Consider the following 23,365-nt stretch of genomic DNA (forward strand, 5'->3'; position numbering starts at 1 on the left):
TTAGGTTACTGCACAGGTAGGACATCTTTTAGTAGTGCTGTACCAAAATAAGATATTGAAACCCTTTTGGAGTGCCAGTGCAATTTTTGTTAAATTGTGGGGTGTATGTTGCAGTATTCTGCTTGTGTTATTTATGGGTGCTACAGTTGCTTTGGAACATTGTATCTGTGTTTATGTGGGCTGTTATATTGCATATGTTCATGAGTAATTTGTGGTAATGTGTATGATACCTATGAATTGGGGCTGCTTGTGGAATTGTGTGTCTGGATAATTTGTCACAATATGTGTTTGGTGTGTGTATTTATGGGGTTGCTTGTGATAACACACACAAGAGGCTTCTTGTGAGGTTGTGTGCATTATTAGTGGTGTTGTTTCTGGGCACTGTGAGTGTTCTTGTATGAGGGGAGGCTTCTCTTGCAGCCCTGCCTGTGTATATCTAGCAGTTAAGGTGGTTTATCTGGGGTCTAGTGTGGACCAGTGGCGGATCCGGGGGGGGCCCAAGCGCCAGCCCTGCAATGTGCCTGCGGACCGGGGAGGGTGATCATACACACACTGCACACCCAGACACACACTACACACAAACACTGCCCCCCATACACACACTACACACACTGCCCCACAAACACTGCCCCACATACACACACTGCCCCACAAACACTGCCCCCATACACACACACTAAACACACTGCCACACAAACACTGCCCCCATACACACACTGCCCCAAACACACTGCAACTCTCACACACACTGCCACCCTCACATACACACTGCACCGCTAACACACACACAGTTCAGCTCTCTCACACACACTGCCCTACACATACACTGCCCCCTAACACACACACTGCAACCCTGACATACACTGCCGCCCTCACACACTCGCACACACACTGCACCTTTCACACACACACTTCACCCCTAACACATACCACTGCTCTTATGCCCTATATCCCAGCAGACCCCAGGTAAGTTGTCAAACTGTTCTTAAACGGTTTGACTACTTACTCGGGGATCGGATCCTGGCACTACTGGTGCCATAACTACTACACTGAGCTGTAGTGGTTATTGTGCCTGGATTATTTGTTTAATCCCTTAAGGACACATGACATGTGTGACATTTCATGATTCCCTTTTATTCCAGAAGTTTGGTCCTTAAGGGGTTAAATAATCTACAAATGCCCCTCCCGAGATAAGGCTCTGGATCCGCCACTGGTGTGGACTGGGCTGGTCAGGAACAGGTCAAGGGCAGGAGCTGTGATATCTGCTGTAGGCTTTTCTATTCTAGTGTGGATTCCAGTTCACAAGTGATCCCTTCCTCTAACTGTTGCTATGCGTAAATTGAGGATTGGCCCCCACCACATGCAATCACTGCTCGGTTTGCACTGGTAGATATCTGAAATCCCACTGGGACTCCTCATAGACCAAAGCCTGTTTGTCTCTGGCAGCTTTGAGTACTGTGCAAAAGCATCTCAAGTGCCATGACCCCTGGGTTACTGCTTTGCAAAGCCACTGCCAGTGCCACTTACACCAGCTATGATTCCTTGATTTAGAGTATGGCAGATCATTTTTTGCTTTTGTAGTAAAAAATAAATAAATCAATATGTATTTATTTTAGTGTGCTTCAGCAGTCGTAGTGTTACAGGCAGAGTATAGCATCCTTGAAAAATCACACACAATAACATTACAGTAGTAGAATATCCACCAAGTAGCATTCTGGTTTTCTTTCCACACAAACTTCTATTTTAGCATAATAAAGTTGTGTTATATTCATCACCAATGGGACATTATAGATTCCGAAGAAGAAATGGCGGGGGGGGGGGGTAGTTAAGGTTTGTGTTCCCCAAGTTACCATCAGCAGTAATGCCATGACCTCCCAGCACCTTACAACCTCTTTCTCAATCAAAAGGATTGCTCACACCTCTGCCATTGCTGTCTCGACCACTTCAACAAGTAGTAGTATTCAGCCTCAGGATAGTGGGAGTAGCATGTCCATTTCATGCGATTCACCAACCAGGAGGCAAATGTTGTTGTTTTTTTTCCTCTCTCTTTTATGCTGCATTTGGTGACTAAAGTATCAAAATAATATGATGCAGGAGTCAGCTTGGCCATCAATTGGTAGCAGCGTATTTGTAAATAATGTACTTAGCCTTTGTCCTTTTTAGAACCCAAAAGAATCAACTAGTGGAGATATGCAGAGTCAAGTTTTTCTGTGCTATTGCAGACAGCCCTTACTCAAGAGGTACAGCAGAGTACCAAAGCAGTGCCCCTAAGGTTTGATCTTAATGGTGGTAATGATGAATCTGGTGATAATAACTCTCTTTCCCCCATCACTGCAGACAAAACTTATTTACCTCTGACCCAGGAGGAGCTCTTATATGAGTCAAAGTAATTACAAGAGGAAATTAAGGAGAGGACAGGCAGTGGCACTATTTTTTCCAACTAACAATGAAACCGATGTGACATTGTCTGCTACTAGTACTACAAGTAGCTTACAAACTCTGTTACCATCACAGCCATCATCATTTTTATTAGCGCTAGTCAAGCAGGGCCGGTGCAAAGATTTTTGGCTACACAGGCGAAAATGCATTTTGCTGCCCTCCACCCCCAAACAAAGAATTTGTGTTTCTTATCCCCTCTTTTAAAAGCTGTACCCCCTTTAGTGTATCTTATCCCTTATTTTTCCCCATTGTGTGTTTTGCACTTCCCGTGTGTATCTCTTCTACCCCTCTTGTGTGTATCTTATCCTCCTCTTTGTATGTCTCTTACATCCTCCCAACCACTTTGAGTGTCTTACTCCAGCCCCTTTGTGTGTTTCCTTTTCTCCCAACCCCTTTGTGTCTTTTACCCTTCCCAGCTCCTTTGTGTGTGTCTCTTTAACCCCCAGACCATCTGTGTGTCTCCCTCCCTCAACCCCTCTGTGTGTCACCCTCCCCCAAGCCCCTATGTGTGTTTTTCTACCCCATTAGGTCCCTCTGTGTGACTCTTTCATCCCAGGCCCCTCTGTGTGTCTCGCTCATCACAGGCCCCTCTGTGTGTCTCGCTCATCACAGGCCCATTTGTGTGGCTCACTCATCACAGGCCCATCTGTGTGTCTCGCTCATCACAGGCCCATCTGTGTGTCTCGCTCATCTTTTGTCTTTTTCCCTTCAGGTCCTTCTCTGTTTCTCTTTCTCCACCACCATGCAAAAAAAAACACCTGTAAGGAGTGGAAAACACACACACACACATATTGATCTCTGTTTTAGCCACCCTCTTCTTTACCTATCTTTGTGCTTTGTGGCTTCTTTGTGGTATGGTGGGGCAGTGTGGTACATGCAGCAATCCACCTGTGAACTTAGAGCCATGCAGGGAGATCTGCTGATCTCCCTGCTGGGTCAAAGATGGATCCCAGACATACAGGGCCAGAATTCCTTGAACAAAATTCTTATGAACCTAAATGCCCTATGAACAAATTTTGGACCATTGTAACTCTTTTTTTTCCCCTGGAAGAATACATTTCGGACAAACCATGTACTTTTTTTCTGTGCACAAGCCTAAAACCAGTTCTAAAACGTGTGATTGTAAATGTATTGATAAATGGCGTCATAATGTCTTGCACATGATAGACGACCTCTTCAGTAACTGAATATATGCAGCTGCTGTTAAAGCATTTCTCTATCTGCAATTATGGTTTTCACAATGAAAAGCTGTATACTGTACCTTCCCAAATGGCATGAAGTATTGTTCAATAAAGGGTCCATCAACCTTCTGTGGAGTTTTATTGTCATCCGCAATGATAATGGTGACAGTAGGATAAAATTTCCTAATACTATCTATCAGATTCTGTAGCTTGTCATAACGAATAAATGTCTTGGTGGCTATGGTGACAAGGGCACTGATGTTGTATTTTGCTAATGAGGAAAAAAAGAAAAGAAAAAGCTTATCAATATATGAAGGTCATATTGAACATTCCATTCATGTTGAAACAACTCAAGTTATTGTGTAAATAATATTTATCTAAGTTTCTTTAAACTGAACAATGTTTTGTCTTCAAATAAAAGTAGATAGGTAGCATTTCTGTGAAAAGGCTCTGATTCTTCTAAGATGAGGTGCATAAAGCAACAAATATTTAGCTTTTACCTTTTTTTATAAAGAAAGAATTCTCAGCAAGCAAGCTAAACACCTTAGTATATTTAAATTGTTACATACATAAATTTGCTTGTGTTTGAACAGCTATTGCCTTAAAAAGATGATGCCTCTCACAAAGGTGAGAGTAGAGAACCATTCAAGGTATGGGAGGAATTTGTAATCATTTTAAGAATAAACGCTATTGTGGCCCCATAAGAGACCGATTAAAGGTTACTGCAGCACCTAAAGTAAACCAATTTGAATCACAAACAATGGTCACTGTGCAGCATGTACTTCCCACTGTTGCTTATGCAAGGAAAAGTTATCACAAAAAAATTAAGGCAGCATTACCACATGCATCTAGTAGCGCTGCCCTAATCGTTTCCTATTTTCTATAAAAATAAACATTATTAAGTTAGGTTTGTTAATGCTTGTGTTACACAAGAATGGGCACTACAGTCCAGGGACCATATTAATCAGCTCTTTTCAATGAATATATACACTTTAGATTTCATTATTATACAACAGCAGTTCCCAACCTCTGCTATGCATACCCCCAAGGGTTACGAGCCAGTTCCTCTAGGGCAGGGGTTCCCAATTAATTTTTCCTGTGGAACCCTTTGACATAGTGTATCAAATTCAAATTGTGCCTTTTTATTTTATGTGCCAGTGTGTGTTAAGGTGTGTATATATGTGCTTCTGTGTGTGTGTCTCTGACACACAGATACACACACACACACATACTGGCACATAGTGGCACACAGATACACACACTGACACACAGATATACACCTTAACACACAGTGTGTATCTGTGTGTGTGTGTGTGTGAACATGTATGTATCTGTGTATCAAGGTGTGTGTGTATCTGTGTTTGTATGTGCCAGTGTGTATGAATCTGACACACAGATACACACACTGGCAGATAGTGGCACACAGATACACACACTGACACAGATACACACACCTTGACACACAGTGTGTATGTATGTATGTATGTATGTATCTGTGTGTCAAGGTGTGTGTATCTATGTTTCTCTTTTCAATGAATATATACACTTTAGATTTCATTATTATACAACAGTAGTTCCCAACCTCTGCTATGCATACCCCCAGGGGTACGTGTGCCCCAAGGGTTACGAGCCAGTTCCTCTAGGGCAGGGGTTCCCAATTAATATTTCCTGTGGAACTCTTTGACATAGTGTATCAAATTCAAATTGTGCCTTTTTTTATTGTATATGTCGGTGTGTGTCAAGGTGTGTATATATGTGCTTGTGTGTGTGTGTGTGTGTGTGTGTATCTGACACACAGATACACACACACACACACACAGGGCCGCCATCAGGGGGTGACAACCATGACGGTTGTCACGGGCCCGGCGGCCCTGGGGGGCCCGGACTGCTGTGGCAGTCCTGGGCCCCACTTTCCCTCTCTGCACACATAGATAGCGAATATCGCTATCTATGTGTGCAGCCCCGGGCCCCCGGCTCCCTGTTACCACAGAGGGGGCCCAGGCAGCACACTTCCTGTTTTCCTCTCTGCTAATAACTCTCGCGAGACCCGGTTGCCATGGCAACGCTCCGCGGGTCTCGCGAGAGTTATTGGAACAGAGGAGAGAGGAGGCTGTGTGCTGCCTGGGCCCCCTCTGCGGTAACAGGGAAGCCAGGGGGCCCCCCACCGGACCACCAGGGATGGAATCTCCCCCCTCCCTGGACACAGGTAAGCAGGGAGGGGGGAGAAACAATCTTAATTATTATTTTTTTTTTATTATGTTAAAATGCCCCTTCCTCCCCCTCCCCCTCCCCCAGATTGCACATTTACACACACACTACATAAACTGACACAACACACACACTACACACACTGAAACAACACACACTGACACAACACACACTGACACAACACACACACTACATACACTGACACAACACACACTGACACAACACACACACACTACATACACTGACACAACACACACTGACACAACACACACTGACACAACACACACTGACACAACACACACTGCATACACTGACACAACACACACTGCATACACTAACACAACACACACTGCATACACTAACACAACACACACTGCATACACTGACACAACACACACTCTGCATACACTGACACAACACACACTGCATACACTAATACAACACACACTGCATACACTAATACAAAACACACTGCATACACTAACACACACTGCATACACTAACACACACTGCATACACTAACACACACTGCATACACTAACACACACACACACTGCATACACTAACACACACACATACTGCATACACTAACACAACACACACACTGCATACACTAACACAACACACACACTGCATACACTAACACAACACCCCGGGCCCCCGGCTCCCTGTTACCACAGAGGGGGCCCAGGCAGCACACTTCCTGTTCTCCTCTCTGCTAATAACTCTCGCGAGACCCGGTTGCCATGGCAACGCTCCGCGGGTCTCGCGAGAGTTATTGGAACAGAGGAGAGAGGAGGCTGTGTGCTGCCTGGGCCCCCTCTGCGGTAACAGGGAAGCCAGGGGGCCCCCCACCGGACCACCAGGGATGGAATCTCCCCCCTCCCTGGACACAGGTAAGCAGGGAGGGGGGAGAAACAATTTTAATTAATTTTTTTTTTTTATTATGTTAAAATGCCCCTTCCTCCCCCTCCCCCTCCCCCAGATTGCACATTTACACACACACTACATAAACTGACACAACACACACACTACACACACTGACACAACACAAACTGACACAACACACACTGACACAACACACACTGACACAACACACACACACTACATACACTGACACAACACACACTGACACAACACACACACACTACATACACTGACACAACACACACTGACACAACACACACTGACACAACACACACTGACACAACACACACTGCATACACTGACACAACACACACTGCATACACTAACACAACACACACTGCATACACTAACACAACACACACTGCATACACTGACACAACACACACTCTGCATACACTGACACAACACACACTGCATACACTAATACAACACACACTGCATACACTAATACAAAACACACTGCATACACTAACACACACTGCATACACTAACACACACTGCATACACTAACACACACTGCATACACTAACACACACACACACTGCATACACTAACACACACACATACTGCATACACTAACACAACACACACACTGCATACACTAACACAACACACACACTGCATACACTAACACAACACACATACTGCATACACTAATACAACACTCACACTGCATACACTAACACACACAGTGCATACACTAATACAATACACACACTGCATTCACTAATACAACATGCACTCTGCATACACTACACACTAACACACTCACCACATCCACTATACTGACACACACTCTGCATTCGCTACACATTAACACACTCTGCATTCACTACACTAACACACACTCTGCATCCGCTACACACTAACACACTCTCTGCATTCACTACACTAACACACACTCTGCATCCGCTACACACTAACACACACTCTGCATTCACTAAACTATACACACACTCTGCATTCACTATACTAACACACACTCTGCATTCACTACACTAACATACACTCTGCATCAACTGTACACACAGCATCCACTACACAAACATCCTGTATTCACAGTACACACACTACATCCACCACAAATTGAAACACTCTTCATTCACTATACACAGACACTGTGTCTAATACACACACTACATCCACTACAGACACTGCATCCACTAAACACATCTCATCTAGTACATACAAACACTGTGGAGTATGGATCATTATTTAATGTGCAGTTTGCAATATATATGTATATATATTTAATACTAATGTACAATAGGTGTATGAAATATTGCAGGCCCTTTTGCTTAGATTTGAAAACGTTACACTTTCAATGACATTTCCACAAGGTTAAAGTTAAATTAGAACAAACACATGTACTGTCAGTCAAATGTATACAAAACTCGTCGTAAGCTAATTACAGGCAAGAGCCTTCTAGAGAATATTCCACAAACACATGTGCTGTCAGTTAAATGTATACAAAAACACTTCGTAAGCTAATTACAAGCTCGAGCCATTTAGGGAATATCCCAAACTTAGATATGCAATACATTACATCATGTAACAAGTTAGAAAACCTTTTTGGGAAAATCACACAGGTGGGGGCTGCTTTATAGAGGACAAAATGCCTATTTAACTGAAGGAGAAAGGATAGGATGTTGTCATTCAACCATTATTCCATTCTCACTTGCACGCAGAGCATCATACACAAGGACATATGCTGTGATCACTAATACTTTGGTAAGATTAATTATTTACTGACTATTTTTGCATTCTGTTACATTCATCCAATACACTTTTATCTTATATTTATTTGAGTCATTGTTTCATTTATTACAATATTATTACAGTGCCGTTTGGGTTTTCCGACACTGAATTATTCTAGTGGTAATTATCATCTAGAATGGTTAAAGAAAACAGTATTTATAAGTAATTTGGAAACGGAAAGGTCTACTCCGTATATAGCTATAGATTGCATAAAGACACGCTAAGCTTAGAATGACCCGGAGTGACCTTTTGTCGGTAAAGGTCCACATCATACCTGAAGCGAGCCATAACTATCAAAATTGAAGTATCACCGAAACCGACAAACACTACATCCACTACACAAACACACACTACATCACTGTACACACACTACATCCACTACTCAAACACTCTCTGCATTCACTACACATTAACACTCTGCATTCACTACACATTAACACTCTGCATTCACTACACTAACACACACTCTGCTTCCGCTACACACTAACACATCCTCTGCATTCACTACACATTAACACACTGCATTCACTACACTAACACACACTCTGCATCCGCTACACACTAACACACTCTCTGCATTCACTACACATTAACACACTCTCTGCATTCACTACACATTAACACACTCTCTGCATTCACTACACATTTACACACACTCTGCATTCACTACACATTTACACACACTCTGCATTCACTGCACTAACACACACACACACACACACACTACATTCATTACACTGACACACTCTGCATTCACTACACACTAACACACACTCTGCATTCATTACACAATAAAACACACACTCTGTATTCACTAAACTATGCACACACTCTGGATTCACTATACTGACACACACTCTGCATTAACTGTACACACAGCATCCACTACACAAACATCCTGTACTCACAGTACACACACTACATCCACCACAAATTGAAACACTCTGCATTCACTATACACAGACACTGCGTCTAATACACACACTACATCCACTACAGACACTGCATCCACTAAACACATTTCATCTAGTACATACAAACACTACATCCACTACACAAACACACACTACATCACTGTACACACACTACATCCACTACTCAAACACACTCTGGGTTCACTATACACACTGCATCCGCTACACAAACACACACTCTGCATTCACTGCACAAACAGTATCTAATACACACAAACACTACATCCATTACACACATTCTAATTCACTTCCACTATACACACCACATTCAGTCCTGCATCATTGTCAGCGGACTAGGTAGGGCGTGGGCGGGCCCGGGGGGGGCCCAGACCTTGTGCTTTGTCAGGGGCCCCAAAATTTCTGATGGCAGCCCTGCACACACATACTGGCACACAGATACACACACTGACACACAGTGTGTGTGTGTGTGTATGTATGTATGTATCTGTGTATCAAGGTGTGTGTATCTGTGTTTGTATGTGCCATTGTGTGTCAAGGTGTGTCTATCATTGTTTGTATGGGCCAGTGTGTATCTCCTTGTCAGTGTGTATCTGCGTGTGTGTGTGTGTACGTATCTGACACACAGATATACACACACACACACACACACAGGCACACAGACAGTGGTGTATTTAGGATTTGGGCTGCCCTAGGCAGGACGGTGCTCAGAGACCCCTACAATATAAATTTTCCCCACCTCTCCCTGTCAAGACCGCACTTTGACAGACGCTCACTCACTGACAGATGCATACACTCATTGACAGACACACACTCTCATACATACTGACAAACAATGACATACACACACACTATTACTTAGACACACACTGACAGACGCACGCATTCACTGACCAACACACACGGACAGCCAGACATACACACTGACATACACACACTTACAGCCAGACACACACACAATCACTCAGATACACACTGACAGCCAGACATACACACTGACAGACATACACACACAATCACTCAGACATACATACACTGACCGCTGCCCCCCCCCCCCCCCTTCCCTTCCCACCCCAAATATGAACCGATTGTTTTTTGGTTTTTTTTAGTTTAAATCCACCCAGCCTCTGGGAGTGGTGGGTAGATTTTTTTTTTTCCTGGGGTACCTTCTGAAAGGAAGGGAGGCAGGCGGGCGGCTAACTAAGAATCCATGCGGGCGGTCTGGGCGGCGCTGGCGAGGGAGCACTGATTAGTGAGCTGCCTCTGCTCAGCTCCCTCGACGTCATATTTCGGCTCCCGGCATCACTCTGCGGCGCGCCCCTACCTTTAGGAGTGCTGGCATGGAGTCCCTGTGGTCCAGTGGGGCTGCTGGGTGGCTAACATGGAGTCCATGTGGTCTAGTGGGGCTGCTGGGAGGCTGTTGAGCGGTCCCTGGGGTCCAGTGGGGCTTCTAAGCGGCTGGTGTGCGGGCGGCAAGGGAGCAGTGATCTCCCTGCTCAGCTCCCTCACGCACCTCTTAGGGAAATCACTGCTCACTCGCGCGCCCACAGCCATTTTATTTTGAAATTTTTTTGCGGAATCCCAATTAGTGTTCCGCGGAACACCAAATGGGAAACGCTGCTCTAGGGGTACACAAACATTCCGTAATGGCAGAACTGACTGCAGGGACCAGACGCAAGATGAGGCAGAAGGTGGTGCTGAAAGCCCTCAGTGTTGCTTCTAAGTTAAAGAAATGGCCTCAGTGATATATTAGGTTACTGGGCAGCACTGGGGCAGTGGCTTGGTGGAGTGGGATCTCTACTAGTGTAAGTTTAGCTGAGGGAGCAGAGGCAGGAGGTCCAGATGGAAAGTTTGGACCAGAGCTGGCTGCACTCTTATTGGCTAAGAAGGACACTATTTTTTTTTTTTTTGTCCCTGTGGCTGTCTATCCAGCCTGCCATGAGGTTTGATTGACAGCTGAGTGCTGTCACATGCAGGATGCAGGGTTAAAACCTGGGGGACCTGGCACCCAGACCACTTCATTGAGCTGAAGTGGTCTGGGTAACTATAGTGGTCCTTTAAGAAGTAAAAGATTTGACTTTAATTTTCCAAAAAAATTATCTTGATAAAGCAGAACCAGAACTTCAATACCGTCACAGACAACCAGGGGACAGGTGAAAAATAGTTTTGAACCTTACTGTGGGATGGTGACAGAAAGCTGTAGTGGTGTTTTGTGTACTGCTTTTGAAGTAGGCTGAACTCTGAAAAATGAGGATATTACTTTGCATCATTGGTTCATAGGTTTTTCTCTTATGCAATCTACTCAAACAGAATATAGAACTCTAACGCAACCTATTCATGGTTATTCCCTTATATATTAATTGTCTCATATTCTCATATTAATTGCAAGTGAATATTAAATTTTAAGTAAAAAAAAAAAAAAAAAAACACAAACTGGAAAAAGAATCTGTAATTTCTCCGTGTCAGCAATGTTTCAGTTAGACTCTTGCTTTTAAATATGAAATTCACAATGGATTCCTAAAAAGAATTACACCTTAGTGAATAATCCTTTTAGTGTGTCTGTATAATTAAAGAAAAAATACAGATATTAATAATATTACACATGTGGGAATTAGAAAGAAAATGAGTTGGACATGTTTTAAATGCTTTGTGTATAATAACAACAAAGCATAAAGACACATGAGATTCCACAAGGGGCAGTGATACAAAAGACGGAGAACCTGCTTTTGTCTTACAGTAAATATTTTCTGTATATTTGTTGTGACAAGTATTTTTATTCTAGATTTTATCTGCTAAAAACATTTAAAAAAAAAAAAAAAAGCATTAGCATGAGTTAAAATCTCCTGTCCAAAAAAGACAAAAAATAAATATGGTACTGTATGAAGATTCGGCTGCCAATTCCATATTGAGAGCTACCTCTTCAAATACAGCAGAGATCACTGCCACCTGGGTGATTTATACTGTCTACAGGGATCTAACAAAAATAACAAAGTATCTCCCAGATTTTGTTTTATTTGGACACAATCTGTGAGTGCCAATGAACGAATGCTGCCAATTTCTACTAAATAGGAAGCAATTGCTTTAACCCCTTAAGGACACATGACATGTGTGACATGTCATGATTCCCTTTTATTCCAGAAGTTTGGTCCTTAAGGGGTTAAACTTGTGTTTGCAGTAGCTTTCCCAAAGGCCAGTTCTTTAATACAGAATGCCAAAGTCCTATGCCAAAGAAAGTCTATGTTAAATATGCAAGGTACTCGGAAGTTGGTGCGGCTAATGAGGTTTGTGGAAAATACTACAGACAACTCTGACAATTTGGCAGCTTAATAAATTTAAACATTTAAGAGGTTCTTAATCAATGAAAGCTGGTCCATTGCGGAAAGTGGGGTGGTACCCTCCAGTTTTTGTTAAAATACAAAATTAAATGTAATCATGTCAATGGTTTGAGGTACGCTTAAACAAAATGCCCCATTCTCTTGGCATAGACTTTCAAGGCATGCTTAGTCTACTCCAAAATAATTCCAATCATTGGCTCTGTGCTGCCGGATCCTGCATATTGCCCAATCTTCTAGGGTTTTCACTGGGTAACAGTATAAAGATGGTTCTATTTAAGCTGGTTGTCGTTTCCCACACTAATTCCATAGTATTACTCTATTTTAGAAATGTTATTGTTTTGTTGCTCATAATGTATTTGGTGACATGTACCATTTCTGACACCTATAGATATTTATGCTAATAAAAAAAATAAAGATATAACACATACAATAATCCTTGTGTTACTTACAGTCACTTGATCCAGGGTTGTACATTTTAGGCACAACAGGATGGTGGATTTTGATGTTAAAGATTGCTACGTGGTCATCAGTCTGAAAGTGCACTAAATATCACAAAAAGAGCAAATAGTCTGATAGAGTCATATTGGGAGACATATAACAGATAATACATGTATAATATTTTATTGTAGGGTTCCAACATATTCTGCACTGCTTAAAGTAAATTAAAACAAAATTTCAATAGAGAAAAATATGACGTGAAGGTGACCTTGCTATTCCATAAGATTAGGACAACACTAGAGAAGTTCACTATGTGGGATGAGAGATGGTGACAAGAGCAGAGGACAGATTACATTGTATGTGATAGAGAAGGAAATGAGTTATGTGTTTTTTTGTTTTTATTTCATTTGCTAATTAGATATGAAATGTAGTTTGAGGTTCAGTTGCAGAAATATGTAGGTGAGAACTAGAATTAAGAATTGAACTCTAAAAAAATGTTAGAGGAAATTTGGGTAAAGAACATATGCCTGACAGCAACACTCATTAATTTGGCATGGAAGGGAAGTCAATAAAAGTGAAGTCCAATAGATGAGAGCTGAAGGTGTGAATGGGAAAAGATAAAGGACAGATGGACAATGGTTGCTGGCAGAGTGGGAGAGGGGCTGGCTTGGAGTATGCATGCCTATTAGTAAAATATTTCAAAATTGGGGAAGTACTCTTTGAGTACTTGAGTCGTAAATTGAATATTAAATATCATAGAATTACAGTGTAAGAGCTGACACAGTGGAAGAGAGAGAGAGGAACTGGAAACGCAAGGAATTGGAAGAAGTAAATATTAACTCCTCTAACTGTACTCCTATCTGCAGGCTGCGGTAATTAAGACTGGAAACGAAGGAATTTAGTTGTGTCTGGAGTTCGGAAGGTCTAAATATAAGTTATGTTTTAAAATCAAAACAGCAATATTTGAAAAGTGCGGTCAGAAAAAACGGGAACAAAAAGGCATTGGCCAGTGGAGTGGAGTCCTTGGTAACACCATTGATCTGACTCGATACTGACAAAAGATAAGTAGTGCTTGATGAAGGAGAAACAAGAAGTTATGTTTGGTGACATTGAGGTATAGAAAGCCTTCACCTAGTCAGAGATTGGGGAAAAGCAGCTGTGACAACATCCAAGAGAGGAGAGAAGTGATCAGTGAACAAAGACAGATGCAAAATCTAGCACCTTAGAGTATAAAAAGGACATACTACCTTGTGATATGACAAAGGCCATTAACTATGCATAAACTATTCTCAATGAATTTGTAATTTTCCCTATGAATCAACTGAACAATGAAGGCAAATGTCTTTTGGCTTTATCTTCGTAAACAAAAATGTAATGCATTTTTCATTATATGTATTGCAACCAATTGCATAGTCGTTTAAAATGTCACCAATAAAGTGGTTTTGGTGATAAGTTAAGACCATTCTTAAGTTTCCAGAAAGTCAAATTTTCGGTGATTATACTATTTCTGACCATGGATAAAGCCAAACACCAGAAAACACACTGGTGCAGAAAACATGTCTTACAGCACCTGCTACTGGATGACGCTTTCCTGCATCCTAAACCACAACTATCATATTGCCCTCTTCGCTCTGTGTGTCTTTTATCCATGTCAGAAAGAAAAAGGAGACATAAGAAGTTGCTTTGTATTACACCCTTGCATATCACACATAGCACCGGATGGTATTAATAATCATCAATAGCAAATACAGCTCTCATTTATAGGACAGAATGAGGAAGTAGGATTGTAATACTAACTATGATATTACTAACAGTTGGTTACGAAGACTGCAAGCTCCATGGATCAGAAACCTGCATTACGCGGTCTGTATAATTGTAATACTAACTATGGATAAGGATTGTAATACTAACTATGATATTACTAACAGTTGGTTACGAAGACTGCAAGCTCCATGGATCAGAAACCTGCATTACGCGGTCTGTATAATTACAGCAGTTATTGCACATCCCTTTCACTAATTTACAGCCTGTAATATGCTACGTAACTTTTTTAGAGCATACAAACCAAATTTATATTATTTTATTTTTCCATAACGTACATATTTGAGTTTCCTACCTGTGTCCGCTGTGTTTGGATGGAACACGGTGTTCGTGTATGAAACAAACTGGAGCTGCCTATTTAAGTTGTCCATTAGAGGACTGGATAATGTGATGTGCTTTTCTCCAGCACCTTTCACTGTTACACCTTCTACTTCTGCTGCAACGTCAAATGTTCCCATAGAACATGAGAGGCTCACCTACACCAAAAAAAAACAAAAAAAAAAAACACAATTACATTAGCAAAATACAAGCATCCTACATGAAAATTGCAAGGAATCAACCCTATTTGTAAAATGTGATCACTTAGGCTTTTTATTTTTCTTTCAAGCACAGATAAGTCATATTTTCCTCCATGACATATCTGATTAGTTCACAGGATTTTGTAGATAAATACTAAAGTGATACACTTACATCTAAAGCCCCTACCTATAAAAAATATAAGGTCTACCATACTGCCATACATACATTTGCATGCACTGTTAAACTCTCATTTTAACACCTGCATTAATATTATTATTTATAAATCGCCAACAAATTCTGGAGCGCTGTACAATGGGTGTACGAACAGACAAGTATTTTAACTAGACAAGTTGAATGCACAAGTACAGAGACAGTTGAAGGCCCTGCTCAAATCAGCTTACATTCTAGAGGGGGTGGGATATAGAGAAACAAAAGGTAAGGTTAGAGTACAAAAGTAGAAAAATTGTTTTCAATCAGGGTTTACTTTTGTTTTTTTTTGGATTAAATTTGCAGGACAGGAAACAAGATACGGGGAAGGAGTTATTAACAGTCCAATTGATATGGTTTCCTGAAGAAGTGAGTTCTAAATGATTTTTTTCATGAAACAAAGACTAGGAGAGAATTCTAACAGAGCAGAGAAGGGAGTTTAACAGGACAGGTGCAGCCCATGGAAGTCATGAAGGTGAGAATCAGAGGTGAGAGTACGAACAGAGGATGGATGCAGATCTTCGGCAGAGTATACGGACCTGGACGGGACATACTTGTGTAATAGGGAGGATAGGTAGGTAGGAACAGTGTTATAGAGAGATTTGTAGGCAAGTACCAGAATTTTAAATTGAGCACGCACACTGTGCCGGTGAAACAGTCCAATCACAGGCTTCTCTATGAGGAGCCTGTGATAGGATCCATTGAAGCGCTTAGGTGATGGGGGGCGGAAGCATGGAAGGCAGTGCCCGGGGCTGTTGTCCAGGTAAGTAAAAATCCTTTTTTTGCAGGTATACTGTAAAATGTAGAGAGGGGCTTATTTATTAGTGCCCAATAGGACATTGTAAATTGAAAAATGCACCCTCTTTGAATACAAAGTTGGAATAACCTTTAACATACTTTCTTTACAAGAAAGAAAAATAACTTATCGTGTATCACTAAATTATGTATTGTTGGAAACTCAAACAAACTCAAACAAACAAGCCTGCAATGCCACCAGACAATACATAGCAAACAATGTCATGTCATGATAACACTGCAAAATTTTAGTAAAATAACAAGATAATAAGCAATGTTAGATGTATCTTCACATGTTTAGAAGAATTTTTTAGGCAGAAATATAGACGTGAGTATGTAGTTGCTTGGTAGGTACCTATCCTACAAGCTAGTAAACATGCATTGAAGATGTGAATAATAAACAGGGTGGAACTGAAACATTTTCCAAAACAGCTTAGCATAGAGTTATACACCCAGGTGGTCCCCTATTTAGGCTAGAAGTGAGTGCCACACCTTGAAAAAAAAGAAAAATACAGATCAAAAGCACAGCTTAGAAGGTGAGATAGCGAGACCCGAGCCTAGTGCCCAAATTAGCTGATGCCCTGGGGCCAAGCTAAGTCCTACCATGCAAACCTCCAGGTCTGACCCAAAAGCCCACAGAAGCATAAGATCTCTCTGCGGCAAATCAGTAAGCCCTGCAGGGTTGGCAGAGATTCTTCTGGTGCCCCCTAAGCTCCACCACGCAGGAAAGCAAAGCTGCAGCACATCGCAGGACCTTAAGGGACCATGTGTCGCTTTTTCAGAGATGGGCCTCTTAAATCTCTGTCTTACTGCTCTGGCCTCGTCAGGTAATGGTTCTGCTAGCCCCTGCACTGCCTTAATGCCATGAACTCTTCAGTGGTTTGCTGGTCGGATCACCTGGTGCAACGGGTGGACTCACAGGCGCACGGTCTGCCTGTGGAGCTTGTGCTATCAGCCTGGAGTGTAGTGGATCCTAGAAGGCTGGAAATATTGCATCCAGTCGCTGTAAAGTGAGGGCACACATGGCATCCATTATCTTGGGAGAACCTGCACAATGACAGCCTATGATAGCAGTGCTGCAATTTGTCCCTGATACGGGCGGGGGGGCCTTCTGGGATGGGCTAGTTTTTACTCCCCCCAGCCCAGAGGATGGGGGGTAACGAAGCATGGTGCTTTGTGTCGGTTGCCTCCATATCATGGTATGCATGGAGCTTAAGTAGAACACGTCCAGTCGCCATTGCTGTCAGGCCCTGCCCCTATATATATTTAATATAATAAATATACAAAAAATATATTTTTTACTTCTCCTCCTCATTTTCTCTTTATTGTTTACTTTTTCTCACTTGATCAGTGAACCAAATGGTGGAAAAATGTATCAGCGTACTGCAAATATATATACATAATATTTATACTATGTATATTGTCCTATTATTTTTTCCAAATCTTTTTTCATTAACAAATTTTGGACAACTTGAACTACCATATTGCCAAAATGTTGTGTCGCCCCCTCCCTCCCCCCCCCCCCCCAAAGTGTTTTTTCCTAAGTATTATTTTCACAGTGCACAAGTCTATTAACTACACAAAAATTACCTGTATCACATAACACTAGGTTTGTTACAGTTAGTATTAGTAATGGAATAAAAATAAATTTCCATAACGATGCAGAGTTAGGAAAGTGCACAGTGAGAAAAAACAAAACACTACCGTTCATGTCATGGGATTGTCAAAATATATTTCCACCGCAGGTGCCATGTAACCCATGAACACCTCTGGTTCTCACCCAACCAAATATATCACTTTGTGTGACAGTACTCACCTTATATACTTTCTTAAGACTATCCTGTAAACCAAGTCCTGCAAAAACAAAACAAAAAAAACAGCTTTCTAAGATTAATTTTATATGGCATTATGTAAGACAGTCTGGTATTGTTCTGTAATTTCTACCTTTATCTGTTTTTGAAGATTTAAAACATGAAAACATACATACCAGTAGTTAAAAAGTGAGATTCATGTGTATATGTATACATATACACGTATGTCGTATGTATGTAGTTATACAAGGTTTTACAAGATACAAATTCTATCTGTTTTTTTACATATACATACATACATACATATATATTATATGTATTATGTATATATATATTAGGAATAGAAGACTTGCCGGCACTCCTGGATTTACAGTCAAGAAATTTATTGTCACAAGTGGTCTATATAAGTGGCATATATATAGAAGGCGTATGCCTGAAATTGTGGGAGGGATTTTATGGCTATTTAAACCCAGCAAATCCCCTTACTCACCTGTCTGCGACGATTTCGGAAATTCGCTTTCATTTCCGTTTTTCACAGACCTCTGACGTCCATCTGCCGCGACGCTCGTGCACAGCCCGCCGGTTTTTCGTGAGTATTTTCCATACGCTTGGAAACCATTCGTCGGTTCATCCAAACCGTAAGTCCGTTCGAGTACTCTTCATTCTAACTTACATTCCGTGCGCATATATCTTTCACCAGTATGCAATTCTCTCTTCAGCCAGTTCGTCTCAATTCACTGTTCGGCGTACACGTATATACATGTATCCCCTTTTTGTGGAGAGCCGTTGTGGTTCCGGGAAGTGTTTGCCTCGTACTACCCATGTTGCGGTTAATGTTTGCACCCCACCGAATGACTGAGGGCAGCTTAGGGTTAATATCCTAAAACCATTAAGAGTAAAGCGCTCCCGGTTCAGGATGTGACTCGGCACTTACGCGACCAGTGATTAAGTGCAGCTGGGATAGGATTAAACGTTAGAAATGTTCAAACTCTCTTCTACATACAGCATCTCTCCGACGCCAAATAATTAAAATGAATAAAACATGTCGTTTATTACATTTATGTTAACGTGATAATATTTGATGGAATTATTATTCCACCTATTTGCCTGCAGGTTGGTAACTATCCCTGGACTTCTGTAGGTTCGCCTGCAAAAAGATTGTGACTTTATTTATCAAATTTGCCTTCTAACAGGTTTAATTTGAAAACCATAAAGACAGGATATTTTCTATGGATTTTGCACTCAGGAATTGTGATATTAAAGCAGACACACTAGGTGTTCTAACATGGAATGTGCCGATTCTATTTTAACCAGTTCTGCCTTTAGTAGAAGGTTTTGAAGATTCAGTTGCAATGTTGTTATTTTAAATACTCATCTTTCACACATTTGGTCCTTAGTGAATAACCCCGTACAGTGTTCTCCACTCTTATTTTATTTTAAAGATGGCCTGGGGACGTCAAACCTCGCCCCCACATACACTTTGGGAGCACGATTGGTGGTACTAGGTTGACGATCCTCATAACTAAGAGATTTAAACACTCAGCATATTTCACCGTTTGGTCATTCGGGGGCTTATTCGTTAAACAGTGTGTTCATTTTGTCCCTAAACTTAGCTATCTGGCCCAGATTGTGCTAGGCGGTTGGCGGCTCTTATAAGCTTTGGAGGGGGGTCGCTGCAGATGCGGCCTGGCATGGGACTTGCTGGAAATCATATATATATATATATATATATATCTTGTTTTCGTAGTAATTAGTTTTGTTTTAGTTTTTTGCTTTGTTTTACCGTACTATCTGTATCACGCATTATATAGCCTCTGTCAATGCGGGTCATGGTACCCCACTGTGCTTTGTGAGGACTATAGTATGACACCCTCGTAAGTGAACTTTCACAAGTTTTTCATAAAAAAAAAATAAAAAAAAAAAAAAATTTGCTACTATTATAATTATGTAATTATATTAATATATTATCCCTGACGTTCACGTACGCACACATACGCAAATATAAACACTGATATACAGATATACAGTGACACGCATTGGCGGTTACGGATATTTGCCTGCTCGCTTGGTTATGGCTGAATTTTTGGATAAACGGCTATTCTGACTCTCTTTAACCTGCTCGTCGTTGTGAGGGTCTTTGAAGCGCTGTATGTACGCAGCAAACGAGGCATTGTCTGTACCAGCCCTAATTCGTCCTCAGTCAGTGCGGCAATTTGCGTTACGCGTGATACCCGGCGTACTCCTACGCAGACAAGCACATACGTTACCGGACAAATGCGTCTACTTTCATATTGCAGTTCTGGCGAGCGAGCCTCGGCTACGGCAGTACGCGTTTACCAATACTACGAACAGGATCTGCATATATTTCCATATAAATAAACGAATGATATACACGTCTATTCGTATTGCATTTCGAATCGTGGCCACGGTCAGGCACCACGGGCCCCGAGGGCCATACATACGATTGTATACGCATTCTAGCTCATACGTCCCGACCATCCGGACCCCACATGCTCACTGGGCACTCCGGTTTCGGTCAAACCATACGTTCCTAACTCTTTGCTACCCACGTTTCTTTCTGTAGTATGTCCTCTCTCACTACCTACCCTTCCTTCTTAGTTAGCAATTGCTGGCTGTTAGGTTCCCAGGTGTCCGCTAGTTGTTATTTCCCCCTGGCTTCTTCGCCATAGGTTAGTGGTCCCGCGAGGCCAACACCCATCCTCATACTCGGAGGTACTACGCCCCTCGGGCCAAATCATAGCTAGTCGCCTCGCATTGTGGCATAGAGAGGGCCTCATCTGTCACTCCCAGTCTATCTTATGTTGACTGTCACCGAGAGGCCGACACCCCGCCACCTCATTCAGTGGCCACGCTACCCCCTCACGCCAACGCATAGATAGAGCCTCTCAAGCCGCTTGGCAACTAGCAGGGCCTCACCCGTCACCAACCTAGTGTAATCGTTTCGCCGCATTGCGGCACTAGCTAGTCAGCCAGCACGCACGCACTCACGCTCGCGCTCCTGGTAAGCTGGGGGGGGGGCGGCGCACCCCAGACCCGTCAAGCATAGTCACTATGTTTTAGATCCCTTAACCGCTTCAGGTATCCTAGCGCTTTATTTCCCGCCTTAGGTTCGATCGTGCGTTACATACTCCTACATCGATGCTAAACGGTATTTCAGGACTATCGTTCTCGGCTACTCCGGTGCTTTCAATACGTTATCTCTTACAGGCAATGGGTCTGCTGGATGCTTAATGCTAGCAGTTCGAGGATTCCTATACATAGACATATACATTCATATGTTACCCCAACCTGTCGCTCACTGGCGATCCTTAGGTACCGCGTACACTACGTGCCCAAACCAAGCTAGGAGACTCAAAGTCCAGCGGTTCCTCCAACAACTTGTTTCAGGCATTTCTTACTTATATTCAGTCGAATTGGTTTGTTGGGTCTCACGTTGCCCTCCACATTGCACGTTGTTCAGATTTGGCCTCGTATTGGACCATCGTCGGGTCCTCCAGGCGCTGACGTGACGCACAGTGACTGCTTCCGGTCTCATGTATTACGGATTTACCGTTTATTTCTTCGCAATGTTTTGGGGACACTTTGGTACATTGGGTTCCCAATAACCGTTTGTCGACTCTATCACTCAATTTTCACGTCGGCGTCGCTTATACAAGCAATGCAGGATAAGCTTAACGATCTGATGGGACCGGGTGAACAGTATTCCCACTTGTTTCATATCGAACATCGAGGCATCACTCCGCCTCCATTTTTGGCCAAACAAATACCATTCGAATCCTTAATCTACTAATTAGGGACTTGTCTGCACGCCTGACATTCTCAGGGTCCTCCATGCGCAGTCAATTAATTTGTCACGCATTTGTCGTTGTTCACGCTTCTCTTTATGTAAGCTTAAGTAGTCCATCGGGAGTTACTTTCAGTCATGCTGGATGTTTTAATTTAAGGCGTAACACCTTATGCATCCTGTCGTACAATCTTTCACGATCTCATGCCTACCAAGTAACTGCTATAGGGTACTTGCTATACGAACACATATCGTCTTCAAATTTTGTCAAAGCTCCTCTTCAGGTTCCTCTCTCGTGCAAACATTTCCCTACGGTGGGTCACGGTTTTGCATTCTATTCTTCGATTCACGTCACGGCAGTTTCTTCAGGCACCTGTTACAGTCCTTTCGCTATGGTTTAATGCAGGTAATCGCACGTGCTCGGTCAGGTTAACGCTTTTCCACAAGAGGTTAATACCCTGCCGCGCTTAGATGGTACAAGTCCACATGGCCTAAATCGTAGGTAGGGCTTCTCTCAAACACAGGGCTACTGGCACGGCCTCAACTCTTACGGGATAGTCCTTATCTTCACCTATTGGTTCCCATTAGCTAGCGGCTCTACTACACGAGAAAGCTCTATGAGCTTCTGAGTTTTGCATAATTTAAACCTATTACGTTTCCTTCCTCCTCACAGCATGCTACAAGAACTAGCTCCAGGTATCGTATTATCTTTAATAAACGCTAACCCTGACGTCTCAAGTTCCCCTGCAGTTTCCTCCGCTTTAGCCACTTCCGAAGTCCTGAAGTCGGACCTTGCTTAAACGTAACGGTTGAGATAAAAGAACATGCAGTCCAGATTTCCTCTGCAGGTCAAAAAAGGTATCAATCATGCCTGTAGTTAGAGTCTATGCAGGTAAGATTTGTCCACTAATACTAAGCAAACGTACTCTACGGCTTACGATATGTGTAAGTATTGTATGTGGTTCAAGATGCTAAATGCGTTCCGATTATAATGGTTGCTCGTACAATTTTTGCCACATCTCTCAAACAGTTCATGCTATACATTCGCTCCTTGTTTGTTAGTCTTGGCCTCAATCCGAAGTTCCTTCTCGGTACATTCATTCCGTGTTAGGGCCGCCACAGCAGCCTCAAGTCATCCAGTTCCAACTCATCTTGTAGAGAAGATGGGTCGCTGGTAGTCCTCGGCATA

General features: G+C 42.3%; 1 protein-coding gene across 2 annotated transcripts in view; it reads right to left on the reverse strand.

Annotated features, from left to right (window-relative positions):
* The window catches only part of B4GALNT1 (beta-1,4-N-acetyl-galactosaminyltransferase 1), a 152,143-nt gene that overhangs the window by 23,048 nt on the left and 105,730 nt on the right, over positions 1-23,365 (reverse strand). For both annotated transcript variants that reach the window (XM_063427659.1, XM_063427650.1), the window contains 4 exons: positions 18,377-18,414; positions 15,335-15,515; positions 13,230-13,322; positions 3,701-3,891 (listed from right to left, as the gene is read on the reverse strand). In XM_063427659.1, the coding sequence (XP_063283729.1) occupies positions 3,701-3,891; positions 13,230-13,322; positions 15,335-15,515; positions 18,377-18,414 (503 nt within the window). The remainder of the gene's footprint in view (positions 1-3,700; positions 3,892-13,229; positions 13,323-15,334; positions 15,516-18,376; positions 18,415-23,365) is intronic.

Source organism: Pelobates fuscus, chromosome 1 (assembly GCF_036172605.1).
Source record: "Pelobates fuscus isolate aPelFus1 chromosome 1, aPelFus1.pri, whole genome shotgun sequence".
Taxonomy (NCBI): domain Eukaryota; kingdom Metazoa; phylum Chordata; class Amphibia; order Anura; family Pelobatidae; genus Pelobates; species Pelobates fuscus.